General features: G+C 40.7%; 1 protein-coding gene across 1 annotated transcript in view; it reads right to left on the minus strand.

The window, feature by feature from the left end:
- Window positions 1–266: 266 nt before the first annotated feature.
- Window positions 267–17,675, minus strand: part of IL1RAPL2 (interleukin 1 receptor accessory protein like 2) — a 359,025-nt gene continuing 341,616 nt past the window's right edge. Inside the window, exons 8-10 of the mRNA XM_054388687.1 lie at window positions 14,890–15,033; window positions 10,964–11,134; window positions 267–964 (exon numbers count right to left, since the gene is read on the minus strand). Of these exons, the coding sequence (XP_054244662.1) occupies window positions 267–964; window positions 10,964–11,134; window positions 14,890–15,033 (1,013 nt within the window). The remainder of the gene's footprint in view (window positions 965–10,963; window positions 11,135–14,889; window positions 15,034–17,675) is intronic.

A 17,675-nucleotide genomic window follows, 5' to 3' on the forward strand; every position in this document is an offset into this window, starting at 1 on the left:
ATTTTTTTTTTCTATTCCCCTCCCATCCTTTTTAAAGAAGCAATAAAACTGTACATTAAAAGACAGGAAGGACATTACTGAGTTACAAAAGAATGCCCCCTTTGTCAATAATTTGTAAATGTAAACAAAAAGGTTCAAGTAGAAAAGCAAACAAGTGTGCTGCTGCTTCAGATATGCTTTCTCACCCCATGGGGTTAGGGCAAAGTTCTTTAAAAATGTGTCTTCATGGTGGTTCATGAAGCATCTCAAAAGAGTCCTGATCTTCACTACCAAATGTCACTGGTGAAGCTAAGTTCCTTTGCTGATAAAGGTAGCAATGGGTTGTTCCTGTGAAACTCTTGGGAATCCTTCACGGTGTTGTTAAGAGGTAGCTGTCCATTTAGTAGTGTCAAAGGTATGTTACAGTATGTGTGATGGTTGCTTATGGAAGCTATTGGCAATGTTGCTGCTGACACATCATATTCGTATCCTCTGCAGTAATGTCTCATTTGCACAGAGTCTGCTTGGTGGTAATCAGCTAAATCAGCCTGCGATTCTACCAGCGTGGCAGAAGTGCCTGTGACAGCAAGAGAGGGGACAGTCTGGAGGTCTCCAAAAAGGCCCTGCTCTGCAGAATCCAGGACCTGATGCCGAGACACCACCTCCTTTTTCTTCCCTGGCATTTCAAAGACTAGGCGCTTCCAAAACTTAGAATTCAGTTTGCTGCTTTTTGGTCCTTTCCACTTGACCACTGAGAGAAGTTTGATGGTGTGCTTTAAAGTTTCCACTTCATGATAATTCACTTTCCCTTTTAATTCAGTACACTCAATCAAAATAACTTTGATTTCTCCACTGACTAGCATGTTATGGAGTCTGTTTTCCATCTCAAAAATACTCCATCCTCTCCTGAGAACATAGTCTGGAGTTAACACGATAATGAGTCTTCTGCTTTGTTCAACACATCTTGTGAGATCTTCAATGTAGGCTACAAATTATAGAAAGAGAGAAAGAGTAAAGAATAAAGAAGTCTATTGTATCAAAACATCAGGCTTGCAATCAAGTACAACAAAATCCTACAACAGCTTACTGATCCACACCAATTCAAACAAGGGGCATTTAACATATACTCCAATAAAAATAAGATTGTGCATCACAACTCATTTCTATTTATGGAGTACATATAGGAAACTTCTTAATAACACCCTCCATCCTTTACTGGTTTTCCCTGTTCATCTCAACAGAATGACATTTACATAATATCCTCACTGTGTAGATGCATTAGTGACTAAAAATACACAGTTCACTTATTGAAAAAAAATAGAGGTCAGGATCAATGTAATGTTTGTGTAAATTTTAACATTAACACTGGTTATGATTAACATTGCATTGAGGGAAGCACACACTGGGAAACAGTTCTTGTGTTTCAGATGTAAGGACATGAAGATGCTGCAGGGTGTATGAACTGCAACTTGCAAGAGCTCGAAAAGAAATCAACCCTCATCACATGCAGAACTTGTGCTATTGCATAGAAGCACCATGGTAACTCTTTCTTCTTTAGATATTGACCACAAAAGCACAAAAACATTGTCTGTGGCCTAGTGGTCAGTTTTAATATCACAAACTTGTGCTTCTATGTACCCCAAGGTGTTAACAGAAACTTCACAAGTGACAGGAACAAATGGAAAATTTAAACATATTAGAAGTGTTTATTTGTTGAGACATCAGTGACAAAGGAAACAGCATTCTTCTTTTATGCATGCATGCCAAGTAATTGCAAATGATCAGTGTAAGCAGAAATTCCAGCCCCATCATTAGCTCCATGATGTCAGCTTATTAAAATACATAATATTCTTGGACTTGGATCCCTGAGTGTCACTTGTCCCAGGGATGGTAGGGAAGAGAAGCAAATTACACTGGTCTGACACGGAACAGGATGGGAAAGAGATCCACTTACAGACCTGATCCAAAACCCACTCAAATGATCAGACTTCAACAAATTTCAACGGGTTTTGGGTCAAGCCCAGGAAAATTAAATCATTTGGAATAAAACCACCGAGGTGAGAAAAGTGTTTGCTGGTTGCACTGCATTATGATTGTGAGCTCAGAGACTGGATATAGTTGTTTGGGTTTTTTTTAAACAACATGAACCTCTTGACCATGCTACTCAGAATGTGCTGCCTGACAATAGAGGAGAAGCATGTGTTATAAATGAAGACTTGGACACAAGAGCTGCACAGAACAGATCTTTACTCAGCAGAGGGCAGGGCCTCTCTTACACACACTGCCCTCTAGCAGGAACAACAATTACAAATAACATCATTAATCAATATCTGTTACTGCAAGACTCATTTTTATAGTCCAGGCACCATACCACAGCATGCGTATTCACACCACTTCCAGTAAAGTAAGTAGCTACAAAATAGGCCAACAGCAACATTCTAAAATAGCTTATTTTCATGAGACTGAAGGCATAGTTAGTATCAAATCTGCCTTTACCAATGATGTATTTCACCACTTAGCAGCAAGAATTTCTTTCACAAATGGAAAAGAGAGGCAATTGCAAACATCCCACAGACACACAAAAATTTAAGACATACACATACATTACAAATGTCTATGCAACAATCCTGACTTTTAGTTAATGTTTTATGACTCTTTAATCATGCAGCATTTACAGTTGTGTTTTGTTTTCTTAAAATATTTTATGAGGAAAACCCCCACATTGCTCTGGTAAAATAGTTACTCATTAATGAAAAAATTCAACATTAAAATCCATGGGAGAGGCAGCGGAGAGGGGAGAGAATCAGCAACAATGAGAAAATGATAAGCAGAACTGGTGAAACAAAACTTAAGGAAAGGTAGAAATGTTCAATACAATGGAAAGAGATTATCCCAATGTATCAACAGCTCAGACTCTTCATTTTCTTCCTTTCTTTCTGCTCCCAAAAAGAAAGAATTTAGGTGGGAAGCTTCATCATTAGAGGTTGAATCTGCAAGATACAGTAAAACAACAAACTATCATGCATCTTTCCTGAGACATATTCATCCCTCCTTCAAACAACTCAGAACACAGTTCTCTGAAGGTCAGCACCACACATCCAGGTTAGTGCTAAGTAAGCACAGCCATGCACCTCCTATATGCATCCAATTTAAAAACAACAACAACAAAACAAGCAAAAAAAAAATCACTCCACTTTCATCTCTTCAAATATCCAGTGGCAATAATTTCAATAGCAAGAACCCAGCAATAGTCCATGATACCATCTCCATCAAAAACTCATCAGATTTTGCTTTAGTCAAACAGGGAACGAGGTGGGAAGCAGACAGGAAAAAGTCTCTGTTTTCTCAGATGGATACTTCTCCCCTCTGTGCCTCTCCCATACTTGGGCATGCTCACCTTCCTTACTGGATAGTACAACAAATTAGATCTCTTTCTACAGATTACTAAACAGACACCTTCACAAACGACCACCAGGTGCTCCTTCAAATTCCAAGTTTGCAGCTGTGGTTCACTGACAGACACGGCCAATGCACGGAGGGTTTGTTGGTGCACTGAGGACAAAATACACTGTACTATAGGAAACTGGAAACCCAAATGAAAAAGCAAATGCATTGTCCAGCCATCTGGCCCAGAAGTACTTAGTACTCCAAATAACTTCAGCTTGGGACTACTATTGGTGGTGACAACTTTGCTGGAGCATGTGGTTCCATTGGGTGCACTCTGCAATGTGTCCAACATTTCTGTGAGGGGGGACAGATTCCTGTCTGTAGATATGCAAGTTTTATTTTTTCCAGTGGTATTAGACTGACTGCATAAACCTATGAGTTCCTAAATCATTCACTCCCCTTTCACTCAGAATGTGAAATTGCTCAAGATGCTGTAGGTTCAGTTCTCTGCCTCAAGTTTTGAGTCCATTAGAAAGTATTAAATCCAACAGTCTATATTGCAATGCACAATGGAGAAAGGGTTGTTTTCACCTTTCCAGTGAGCTAAGAAATAACTATCAGGCAATGGCTTTGGTTTACTTTCAAGAAAGCAAAAAACAGAGCAGGGATTTTAGGAATGATATCATCAACTAGGATAAACTGTAAGATCACAACATATTTTCATCAGATAAATATCATGTTGGTGAAACTTCACTTTTGCTTCAGGATGTGTAAACTTCAATGACATTTCATTGTGAGGGGAGAGAAAAATAACCTTGAGAGAATCAGTATAGAATTATTCATGTTGTATTTTATCATATACTAGAATGTAAAAATAAAATGTCAGCATTAAAATTAACCCACTTGATTTTATTAAAAAAGAATACATTTTAATTATTTTTCCAGCCCTGAAACACCATTTTGCAATACAACACAAAACCTGTTAAAAATGTATCTCTATCAGCAATTTACTTGCATCATGTTCAATGAAATATCCAAGGAGGTAACGATAACAAGATTTTAAACTCATAAACAGTTCTTGTGTGGTCTGCCTTTAGTAATGAAGATGGACCACCTGACAGCAAATATATGTTCACCAAGCACTGTCAACATGCAATGATGCTGCACTAGTTTGAAACACTGAGAAGTCCAAGACATGCATCCCATTTGCATTTAAATCATACAGAACTGCCTGTTCAATCTTGAATGAGCTACACTAACCACAGGCTTGAAGGAAACCCAGACAACCTAGTATGAAAACAGACTAAGAACAAGGAAATTAATGAACACCACGGACACAGAGTTGCTTACACAAAGAAATGTCTGACTGACCATATTCAGATGATTTGCAGAAGCAATTGAGGGAGAAGGAAGGAGCATCAGAAATCATATAAAGTTGTAGGGATATTTTTGGGAAGCATGATCTGCAGCACCACAAGAGCCAAAGAATCCCTACCATCAACCCCATATTGGCTGGTTCCTGGCACTCTGAAAATAACCACCCTTTCTGCTTTTGGCAGTAGTACTATCACTTGAGAAAGTTGTTTATAGAAGAACAATTTAGTCCTGGTTTCCCAGATGAATAGTTCCCAAACTCTACCTCTTATTCCTTATAAATAACAAAAACAATTGCATGTCTTCCTTTTCCTATTTATTAAATATCTGCTGCTTCTGTTAGGTCAGACCAGAACACCAATGCAGCTGGAACTGCAGAAACACAGCGCAGAGTGATCACAGGATCATAAAATGGTCTAGGCTGGAAGGGACCTCCAAAGGTCATCTAGTTCAACGCTCCTGCAGTGAGCAGGGACATCCTCCATTAGATCAGGTTGTCCAGAGCTGTGTTGAGCCTGACCTTGAATATCTCCAAGGATGAGGCCTCAACTACCTCCCTGAGCAACCTGTTCCAGTGTTGCACTACCTTTACGGTAAAGAACTTCGTCTAACCTAAATCCTCTCTCCTCTAATTTCAGGCCATTGCCCCTCGTCCTATCACTACAAGCCTTTGCAAACAGTCCTTTTTCTGCCTTCTTGCAGGCTTGCTTCAGGTACTGGAAGGTCATAGAATCATAGAATCAACCAGGTTGGAAGAGACCTCCAAGATCATCCAGTCCAACCTATCACCCAGCCCTAAGCAATCAACTTGACCATGGCACTAAGTGCCTCATCCAGTCTTCTCTTGAACGTCTCCAGTGATGGTGACTCCACCACCTCCCTGGGCAGCCCTCTCTGTGAAGAACTTCCTCCTAACATCCAGCCTATACCTCCCCCAGCACAACCTGAGACTGTGTCCTCTTGTTCTGCTGCTGGTTGCCTGGGAGAAGAGACCAACCCCCACCTGGCTACAACCTCCCCTCAGGTAGTTGTAGACTAGGGCTGAACAACCCCAGCTCCCTCAGCCTGTCCTTGTAACAGAGGTGCCCTAGCCCCCTGATCACTTTCGTGGCCCTCCTCTGGACCTGCTCCATCAGGTCGATGTCCTTCTTGCGTGGGGCACCAGAGCTGGCTGCAGTACTCCAGGTTGCCCCTTCCCAGAGAGGGCCCAATCCCAGTGTAAGCTAAGGGACAGTTGACGAGCTCAACATGAAGAAACAAGCAATGCAGATCAGCAGGACACGCTGCCCTCTCAGCAGAGCACTCCCTTAGCCATTGCCAGCCTTGACATGGTAAAGAAAGGAGAGCTAAAGGAGAAGGAAAAGGTGGCAGCTCCGGGATGTCTCTTTGCAGGCTTAAGTGTCCAAGGTGAGTGATTCTGGTGAAAATATTTTGGTAACAGATGTTGGAACAAACATTCTGGATATTTAGAATCAAAATTCCTAAACTTGTTCAGATTCGAAGGGGGCTGTTGAGGTCTCCAGGTCAATACCCTCCCTGCCCAGAGCAGGACCAACTGAGATTGCTCAGGGCCTTTTCCAGTACTCCGAGACCTCCGAGGTTAGAGGTTTCTCCTCAGTGTCTCTGGGTGCTGTTCCAGTGTCAAAATTATCCTCACAGTGAGAAAAATCTTCCAAATCTTACATGTAATTTTCAGTGTTGCAGTTTGTACCCCTGGCCTCTTGTTCAACAACTACACCTCTGGGAAGAGTCAGTCTCTACCTTTGTGCTTTCCACTGGAAAAACAACGATAAGATTCCTCCTTGGCTTTGTCTTTGTTGGCCTTATCTTCAAGAAATGCAGTTCTTTTAGGCTCTCCTCTGACACTGTGTGCTCCAGCTCCCTGACCGCTGGTGGCCTTCAGTAAGGTGCTACAGGGTAGCCAACCTTTCTGGCTTTTGTTTTGATTTCTTCCACTTCCAGCTGTTAATTCCTCTGTATCTCTGCTACCTCTGCCCATGTCTGGTGGGAAGTGTAAGATTCACACAGAGTAAACAACCAGGGACTTTGGAAAGGAGTTAGTGGAGCTGGGTACTTTACTCTCATGCCACATAAATGGTATCCCATATCTAATTAAAGCTCCTTGGGAATCCCAGGAACACAGTTCAACTGGGTTTTCTTCAACCAGGAAGCTGGAATTCACCAGGCGAAAACCACACAGATGGGCAGACAAAAGTAAAAAGTGCCAGAACTGCAATGCTGACTGTTGGATGCTTTTAATCACATGCCTTAGGCACTCTCCTGTTGTGCAGACAATCTCTCATTTTTCAGGTAAGAGGAAAGACTTTTATTTCATCTCAGTTGTTCCTTCCAGTGCCTGCTCTCTGTAACTTGGGTTGAGCTGTAGTGAATTGTTGGTGTTTTTTCAATCCTGTCAATATCAAATGCACATATGCTTAGAGAGCAACTAGATGATGCTCTAATAGATTTGTATTGTTGGTATTAATAATCCAGCTTCACACTTTTGATCTCTTCACTTTTGGGGTTTAAAATAATTTGCAGAAACCACAAGAAGAATATCTTCCTCTGATAGTCCCAGTTTTAGCAGTCAAGTTCAAATAGATCTTTCTGTAGACACATTGTCCTTAGCAAGACACAAAATGGTTCAGGTGAAAACATATCTATTCCTATTCCCCTTCCCCCCCATCTCTATTCAGTCTCTGCAAGTCTCCTAACACTGGAGTAAAAAGCTCACAGGGCTTGAGAGTGCTTGCTGTGGGAAAAAGGTTTGGGAAAAAAAGCTGTGAAAACTAGTAAGGTGAAAAAATTGTAACTTCTGAGGAACTTTACTAACAACTGCAACTGCATCTTAGGGGGTTACAGGCTGGCATGTTCAATTATGCATTAGTCACCTGGGCAGAAAAGGTGCATGTGCTGTCAGCTTTGACAGAATGAAGAACACTCAGCTAAGCTCAAAGAAAAGAATATCTGCTATAGTACTTAAAATAACATGCAATTCAAATCCTGGGTTACAAACTTGATCTTGCTGCTTACACAGCACACTGCATGTCATATCTCCCTATCTTGTTACCCCTCTCATCTTCCAGCCTGTATGGCGACGGGGACTTCTGCATGAGGAGAGGAGAGAAACAGTGGCTGCTTTTGAGCCCCGTTTCCACCTCACCAGTTTGAGGAGCTGGGTCCATCTATGCTGCTCTCAGGCAGCACCAAGCTGTCACAAAGGCCCTTGACATCTTTCATAGGGTTTCTGCCATTAGGACAAAACACTCCTCTGAATACAAAACATTTGTATCCCAGCAGGGCACTGAAATTAACATCTACTGTAAAACATGACTCAGCACCACCTGACTTGAGCTCTAGATGCCAAGGATCTGCTTCCCAATAGTGATGAGATGGCCTCAGTCCCCACACCTGTCACCTCTGTGGAGGGACAGCACAGTGAGTCCATGAGCATCCCTGACACAGACAGTCCTCAGTGCAGAGCTGTAACACAGAGCTGGGATATGCAGTGTGAAGGAGCTTGCTGCTGGGTGTGCGCATCCCAGCTAAGGCACATCTGGCTACAATCTCTCCCTTGGCTGCACAGGGATATGCAGAGCCTATCATAGCTTTTCCCCAGAGGTTAGAGATGAACCAGCTGGACAAAGACACAATCAAAGTTGCCGCTGAATTTTTCTGAAGTCAGCTTTTTAGTTTGTTCAGAAAAGTACATAAGAAAGTGAAGGAAATACTACTTAACATCTATTTTTTGCTTGCTCTCAAACCCAAGTAGCAGCTGTATGCAGTGCTTCATGCCAGGAAGGAAGCACAACAATGCACACCCTCCTGTGGCAGCACCTTAGCACTGCAGAGATTGTACGAAACACCCAGCCTTGCTAAACACACCTTGGCTGTGCTGATGGAAAGGCACACCTTTAAGTACACACGACAGAGAAGGACACACATCAGAATGGAGAGTGGGAAAGCGTTGCATCACACTGAAAGTCATTTACACCAAAGGACAAGGAAAAGCAGTACGTGTGAGAAGAGATATATCCTAGTGAAAAGATAACTGTGATCAACCCTCCGTTTTTCTGTAGAAATCCACCCTGAAGAGCCTTGGTTTTTTTCCGTATCTGCTACTTTTTGAGACAGCCACTCTAAAATATGTTACGTTTACCTCTGAAGTTTCTAGCAGGTCCACACCACACCACACTGCCTGCTCTCTTCACTAAGCACTGCAAGTCCCTGTAAGGTTGGTGAGCATTAGGCAGTACATAGCCATGTTCCACTTCTCTGGAGCACATGGAGAGCTTACAAATACAGGAGTCTGAGTCTTCACCCCTTCCCCACCATCTCTCCCTCCTTCTTGCCCCTCTTGCTAAAGCATGCAAATCACACTCATTTCACTTCCACATTTTATTCTGCATTGTCATTATGTCTGATTAAGCATTCTTGAAGCTCCATGTGTTAGAATCAGGCCCTTTCATAAGACTGAAGAAGTGAGTTTGAGAGGAGGAAAGAGGTATTAATTCCGTGAATGTTCATAAATGAGAACTGACATTTTCAGGTACCCTACATTTTCAGGAGGGGTTTAATGAATACCCAAAGTGATAACAAGTATTTGCTGCATGTCTGACTGACAGAAATAGACAAAATACCATGCTGGCTGGTACAGCAAATGGAAAGAATCTCATTTCAGATTAATCCATGCTTCAGTATAGTTATCATTGAAGGGCTAGCTTTAAACTCTGTAATTCACTTGTATAATTGCTAAGTGTAACTCTGCTATATTGTTGGATGTGAAAAAATTATTTACAACAGCTCTGTGATTTATAACACGAAAAGATCTATTTCCTCTTAATAAGATCTAACAACTCATTACTACTTGGTTGTACTGTCAGAAATAAGAAGGCTCTGAGTCAAGTCCTCTTTATGGAATACATCACTAAGGGAGTAAAACTCACACCTTGCAGAGGCATGGCAACAGAATAAAGGAAGCAGCTCTAACCTCAGAGCTGCAAGTGCACATGGATCAATTCAAGGCACTACATGGGACTTCACATGATCTCTAACTCCTCTTTCCCAGTGGTATAGGATTCACAGTACTGCTTCCAGGTCCCTCAAACGTCAGGGAGGAACTTCTAGGGCAGGCACTGGGGTCTGGCAGTAGCAAGGCAGCAGTTTCAAGTCTTTTGGCAGGCAGGGTGCTAATGCAGCCATGCTCTAGCTGTTTCATGTTTTGGGACATCTGCTCCTGTACAGCCATTGCTTTGTTTTCTTGTTCATGTTTCCTATGCTGTAGCATATTAGAAAAGAACATGATCTGCTTTCTGTATATTTTTCACAGAAGTGAGTTGCAGAGAGAATTCATAAAAAACCTTATTTTCCACAAGGGTAGTATTTCAAATAAATGTGATATTACAGCAAACATATTGTGCATTAAAAATTCATCAACATGATGCATATGATTCATGTTTTTTTTGACTTGTCAGAAAATGAATCTTGAAGAAGAGATGCTATAACTACAGCTAGGAAGGTATTAACTGTTGGTGCAGATATCCAAAGGTGCTGCTGAATCTTCAGACATGGCAGCAAAACTGATTTGAAATGGATGATTGTACTTCACTGCCAGCATGGAAAACAACATCAAACCACTGGGCCGTACATAGTCCTCTGAAGAATTAGTAATACCTACTTCCACAGTACTACTCAGAAATACAACATTTGGTCAAAACTCTAATGAAAAAATTGCACCTATACTACTAACTGGAAAACTATTATAGGTTTTAGTGAGACTTCAAAGTTAGGAACAGACCAAAAGACAATGGGAAAGATGATTTTCCCCCAGTAAAGCTGCTGTAGATAACAAACAATTAGTGGAAAAATAAGAACTCTATTTTCAGTGATAAAACAGAGACTACAAAATATATTTTGGAAGTTTCCTGCTTAGTGACCTGTGTCTGACATACAGATTTTGGACTACAGCATGGCTTCCAGTGTTGCAGGTATCCCTGTAAAAAGGTCCAGCTCCTGCCTCCACTGAAATCAGTGGCAGCTTCTTTCCATTTCAGTGAGGCAGGAACAAGCTCTGACCTAGATCTCAAATTTGCAGTACTTCAGAAACTTCCAATCCTCACAACCACTTCACAAAGACAGGTTTCCCATATCTAGTACTTATCACACAGTCCAGGCCTTCACGGCACATGAAAAGAGTTAAAACTGAAAGGTCAGAAATACTTACTGCCACTAGGGATCAGGTCCCTATCTGGAATGAAGAGCTTATATCCGTAGTGCTTTTCTAGAACATCTGGCAGAATTTCAAGTGCAAACTGCTCCTCTTCAGTATTTTCACAATCTAACGCATCAGGATCCACTTTGGTGTATGAAAGATACGCATCGTATTCCTTGTTGTCTGTAAGAAAACAAACTCATGTTCAGCCTGCTGTTTGCATTGTAAAGAATGCAGGAAAGTACCTAGAAATTGTATTAGTTCTTGAAAGGATCAAGCATGTCCCAACAAAATCAGGACTTTCCTCGGGAATATATAATTTGTCTTCCACAGAGAGATTTTCCAGATCCAAAGGATATCCTTTCCATTTTCTTCTGCATGTTGACCTCGTTAGTGTAACTCTGCTTTGTGTGGTTTATGTATTCATTGCACATCTGAAATAGTCATGGGCAAAGTTTTTATACAAATAGTAAAGGTGGAATATTTACTTTAATCCTTCACATATTGGCAATGGAAATCTTTCAACTCCTATGCCTCAAGAGTGCTATGATTATGTGAAAGTTCTAAGCTTGGAAAAGTTCTTGAGCTTGAGCTTGTAAAGTTTTGAGTAAGGAAAACTTTCTTGCACAAGTAATTGTGAGGATATACATGACTTAAACAGATACTGATTATGCAGAAAACAACAAACAGTCCAAAGCATTTTTTCCTGAAAGCCCTGTAGTTTTAAAAATCAGTATCAGAATTTCAGAGATCACACGATCTGGGACATTTGAAATACTTGGGGCTTGGAACACAGGAGAAATAACTCCAGGAGCGAATGGGGTGCAGACAGGGACTTGCCCCTTCATTCTGCCTGCAGCCCAGGGGTGGAGGCAAAGCCTCATCAAAAGGTGGAGGCAGAAAATAGGTGCAAAGGGGACATAGGAAACACCACATGAGGACCATGGGGCTGCAACACAGTGGCTTGGCTAGAAAGAGCAACACAAATCCTCCTCCTCCTGTACAGCACTGGGGGTTACCTCCAGCTTTCTGCATCTGAAGCACAGAACTAAGAGTGGGCAGCTCTGCCAGGAACAGAAGTGACACCACTGTTGTGCTTGAGATCCATGCTGGGATCAGACAGTCTTAGTGATATTTCCTTTGCTATTAATCTGCAGTAATGGAAATGAGTATATTGCAAAAGCACAGCTGCCATTATTTACAGAAAATGAAAAATCAAAGAGTTAATATCATAAGGACAAATCTGCATGAATGTAAGATTGCTGAGTAGCAATTATCTGTAAAGAATAGTGCATGTGAAAGATAATTAAAGCAGTTAAAATCATCAATATACTCTGACAAAAAGGAAAAAAATAGCAAATCATAATACAATACATTCTTTGATGACCTTGAAAGGATGGCTACTTTCTTATAATTCTTGATGCAAAGCCAGACCCAAGAGGGTCAGAGCTACAGACAAAGCATGTGAATAATTACATGTTTGCACAAGGCAATTTGCCCAGTGTCACTGTAGCTGTACAGGAGGATGTCCACCTGGCTTGTTGATATTTCTCTGAAATCAAGAGCCTACAAAAATAGTAGTTACTGATGGAAACATGGCAAAAGAACAGCAAACAAACACAGGCCAGTCAGCTTTGGAGGTCTGTCCAATACCTATTATTTTGTCTGTAGTGAAGCCTGCCAAAACCTTTTAAGAAGAAGCCAGCCACCAAGTGAACATTCCCACATGCATTTGAGAACTCTGCAAAGGCAGCAAAGCAAGCCCCAGAGTGCTGACATGCCTGGTTACAAAGCAGCGTAGAAGCCAGGCATGGGTTGTGTGCAGGCAGCCCTTGAGCTTCCTGCTCCTTCCAGCTGCCCTCCCCAGTCACTTCTGTTCTCAATACCTGCAACCATAGACCAGTTCTCCTGGGCTCCTGTGAGCCTGTACTCGTGTTACATCTCAATGGACTCAACTCCCTCTTCACAAGCTTGACATACACAAGACAGCATAATGATCTACCCATGCTTGATCACCACTTGCCCTGAGTGCTTTGCATGCAGCACTGTTTAAGGGAAACCATTTAGAAAAATGGATCCAACCCTCGGTATCATTTTCTCTAAAAACAATGCTGTGTACAAGACAGGAAGTGAATGCATCCAGCATTGCTTACTCAGGATATTTTTAGAAATAGGAATAAAGCAAGTCTGCTGAGTTCCAAAGCTTCTTTGGTAAAGAAATACGTGTCATAAACATATGGGCCCTGCAACTGCACCTCTGCAGCTGAGTGCTCTATGTTCCCACTGTAGCCTACATAAGTAGAAATATCCCTATTATATACTTTGACTTCAGTAACATTCTGCCTCCATCTTTCATTATGCAGGATCAGAATGAGGCACAAAGCTGCAATAGTTCCAAAACAATGCACTGGAAAAATAAAAGGTTGTTTTCAGAATAACATGCACACAAAATCCCCTAGGTACTCATGGGGCTTCCTCTAAACAACTAGAAAATAATATTGCTCCATAAATTAAAAAGTGATTGATCCAAGGAGGTTACATGAATAAACATGCAGCAGCTTCACACTAAAAACATGAGATAAATGCATCAAAGCAATCTGGAAGAAGCTACCACTTTGGGACATTTTTTGTTGGGTGAACCAGGGATGTTATGTTAGTACAATCCCAAGGTGTCAGAGGTAAATTACTCCAAAACTCACAGAATTTCGTCTTTCACTTTCTCCAAGGTATCAGTATAAATATGCAGTATTGTATAGTATGAAAAAATGCATCGTTTTAGGTTTTCCCACTCACACAGGAAGACTGAAAAAGAGGAAGTTTCCTGACCTCTATTCCTACCATTTATCATTCCACATTCTAAAATCCCTTGGATGTCATTCCAGCCGTTCTCCAAAACTCGACATGTACCCACTGTTAAACAGAAACACATTAGTTTTGATAGCAATAATGCTAACTGCAGAAAGTTAACATGTCTGTGCAACTGCACATTGTTTTGGCACATGTGGGGAAATGTGTTCCCTGCTCTTCTCTCAAACACTATTGTTTCTAGATAACACCCTTCCAGACTTCCTACATGACTCCCAAGTTTTGCAGAGGGCTCTGAAAAGTACCTCTGCTTGAATACTGCACTTCAGATCCTTAGCAGATACTAGTTAAATGCATACTAATAATGTATTTTAAGTATTAAGAATATAATAATAGGATTTAAAGCACTTGCATTTGGTTTCCCAGGGCTTACTCCAGCTTCACAGGAATAGAAGTGTTCTATATTCAGAAGAATTAAAGCTTCAATTTAAAAATACATGTTTAGCTTTAGGCATCAAACAGAATGTATGCTAGTGAGATGGAAGGTAGGGGAAGAAAACTGAAAACCAGTGTAGTCCATTCCTAAACATACTCCCCAGGCAAGCTGCATGTTTCCACTAAGCTGTTCATAGTCTCCCAATTATCTGACGTAATTAGTTAGCCTCAATAACTATCACCCCTCACTAGTTACCGGAGTTAGTTAGCAGCCTGAAGACAATTCAGTGGAAATGGTTAATGAAAAATACCTGATGAAAGGGCTGCCTACATACACTATGGATCTCAACCAAAAGAGATCCTGGGTACATATGGCACTAGAGCACATGAACATGAAGAGTTCTCCTGAGGAATCAGTTCAGAAATTACATTCAATTCTCTATAAGACACTTGTGAACAATTTTTCTGACTCCCATTTGCTTACGTCCTGGCTCAATGGCATTTCAGTGACAAGATTCACTGATCTCAGGGAGCTTTGAGTGAAAGTCTTATAGCTTTACACTGTTGGGTGCTTAGTAGTTTGAACTCAGCCTGGTAGCAGGTATCTTCTGGGATTCCTTTCAGTCTAGAAGTTGCACCACTTTGGGTCTCTGAAGTATTTCCATTGCACATGCTGAATCTCCTGAGCAACTGCTTACCATCAGCTGCTTCGTCTCCTCCAAAGTTCTGTCTGTAGAAGAGCATTAACTCTATGTTGTAGCACTTATAGATGGTCACAAGCAAAATAAGCAGAAGAAGGATGGCTCCCAGTCCTCCAGCAAGCTCTATTTTGTAGATCAAATCTAAAATTAGCAAGGAAAGACAAAAAGGTTATGACCTTTCTGAGCTTTATTTGCGCTAATCCACTGTACCATTCCACATTGTGCACCTTCCAATTATAACCACTGTAACATTAAGGATGTCTGATTTTTTTTTTTTAATCTTTACCTATTACTTATCTATACTCATTTACTTCGTCTACTGTCCATCTGAAATCACCATCCAAAACGTATTTGAGGCTAGAATCATAATTCTTCTACAAGGGAATTATGTAGTGATTTTACAGAGGATTAATCAACTTTTAATAGGCTTGTAGAGTTTGAAACTTCTGTATTGGCAAAGTATATCAAATGTTGTGTGCAGCATGTGAGAACTGATATACTGGATACATTGTACCCCATTTGGCAGGCTCGAGGACCCATGAAATTATTAAATTCTGGGTTTACATTTGTGAAGCCAGCAGATGAGCTGACATGAGCTGCCAATCCAGGACTTCAGCTGAATCACAGGAGAATGAGCTGAGCATCCAGAATGCCCAAGATAAAGTGAGAAGCTAGGAGCACTCATCGGGCTGCTAAGAGCCACTTTGTCTGAGTTGTAATGGCTACTAACAGAGTTCTCACATGTTTGTTTAGTACACATTATACTTTAATGGGAACTAGTCCTCGTTAAAATTTCCTACTGGGATGCTTTTAGGAAACATCACAAGCAGTCTACTTCAAAGTACTTCACATATTCATCCAAACACAATTATCCATCTTTTACAGCTGGGGAAACAAAGGCATAGAAAAGCAAAGCAAGATGTTCAAGGTCATTCAGCAAACAAATGCCAGAATGGGATAAAAAAACCCCTTGAATACCAGTCCAGTGCTCCACCTCATGTAAGACTCTAACAGTATTGGGTCTTTAGCCTGAAATATCCTCTGAACACAATATTGCTTATAACATCACTTGACATGTTACTTAGCTATAAAAGATGAAGATGACAATTTGACAATATCTACCTCTAACAGCCTGTAGTACTTTAGAATAAGGCATCATGAAGATATTTGCTGCTGTGATAAATACAGCGTGAAGATGTAAAAACTGCAACAAAGACAAGACAAAGTTTTTGTGATCTTTATGCTCCTAAAACTTGGGTCAGAAGAAACTGCTGGTATGTCATTTGTGTCATTTTTCAAGATAAAAAGCAAATTAGTTGTGTATCTTTTGGGGTTATTCTTGCCTCGCTTGCCTTGTATTTCAATAATTAACATCAGATGTCAAGCTATTCCCAGTTTACAGTATCTCTGATGTCTGTCTGGTAAGAAGCCATGGACTAATAGATGGGGAAAGTATATTATAATAGCTATTTAATCTCTCTGAGAACACAGGGAATTCATGGGACTTTTATTATACAGCATGATGAAACCAGCACGTGCTCTGGGGCCAAATCTGGTCAAGTGGAGAACAGAGTTGGTTAAAATCACTTTTCAGGAAAAAAAAACCTTTTTGTTGTTGTTGTACTGAATCTTTTTTCTAAGAAAGTGAGATGATGGCAAAACTGTCAGTTCGGAAGGCAAGAAAATGCTGAGCCTTGATCAGACCACAAAGGAGCACAGACTTGCATCCACTTGCTGGGGGAATGGCGAGGTATCGAACAAAACCACAAAATCCTGCCCAGAAAAGGAAGAATAGATCTGCTTTTGCACATTATGTATTTGTCCTACTGCCTCATAAACTCTCCCAGAGTACAGAAAGCAAAGGCTTTTGGGCTCCTTATTTCCATTCTAAGGAGGAGCCAATGGAGAAAACCCCAGAATGTTCCATTTCCTTGCCTACTTCAGATCTTGATCTCTGCCTCTGATTAATGCCTTCCTCCTCAAGTGGTCCTTACTGAGGTCTACAGTGAAGGCAGCACACCCAGCGTTAGGAAAGAAGCTGAATCTGGGTCTTGTTCTATACCAATGACTGAAAATCAGCAAATGGTAATACTACTTTTTTATAGTTTCTAATGTAAAATAATGTAAAAGGACTTAGCTACAACATATCACAGAGGATTATGGTCTTTTTCCAAAATTATCATAAACACCCAATAAATGAAAGACAAATATATTTTAGAAGCTTCCCCATCGTTTAGTGCTATATCAGCATTAAAAAACAATCTCCAAATTAGTTCCCTGCATATTTGGAATGAAGGCAGCCTCCTTGAAGTAAATGGTGAGCAAACATCATTAGAATACTTATCTAAATTCACTGCTTCTTTCCAGTTACATGTTCTAAAGTTCCTGGTAAGTCATTCATGCTCCAGAACAGTTCTATTACAGACTATGCAGACTTCAATCACAGGGCTGTTTTAAAATTCATTTGAAGGGAATCCCGGCCTATTTCCACAACTGAAGGACAAATGGGCATATATTGTGCTTCCAAGTAATCTGAGCAACAAGCATACTGGGACAAAAATCAACCAACCAAGTTGCAGAAAGGAAAGGTTTGGTCAAATATTTCTAAGAACTTAATAAATAACAAACAAGACAATAAGACAGGCAGTCAAAGGGCACAGTGAAAATACTGTGGTTATTTTAAATGACACTTTAATAGCTTGAAAATCAACTACTGAGAATGCCTGAGGGAAATATAAGCTTTCTACAGCCACAATGCAGAGAGAAATGAAATAGTAGCTGAG

This window comes from Indicator indicator, chromosome 17 (assembly GCF_027791375.1).
Source record: "Indicator indicator isolate 239-I01 chromosome 17, UM_Iind_1.1, whole genome shotgun sequence".
In the NCBI taxonomy this organism is placed as follows: domain Eukaryota; kingdom Metazoa; phylum Chordata; class Aves; order Piciformes; family Indicatoridae; genus Indicator; species Indicator indicator.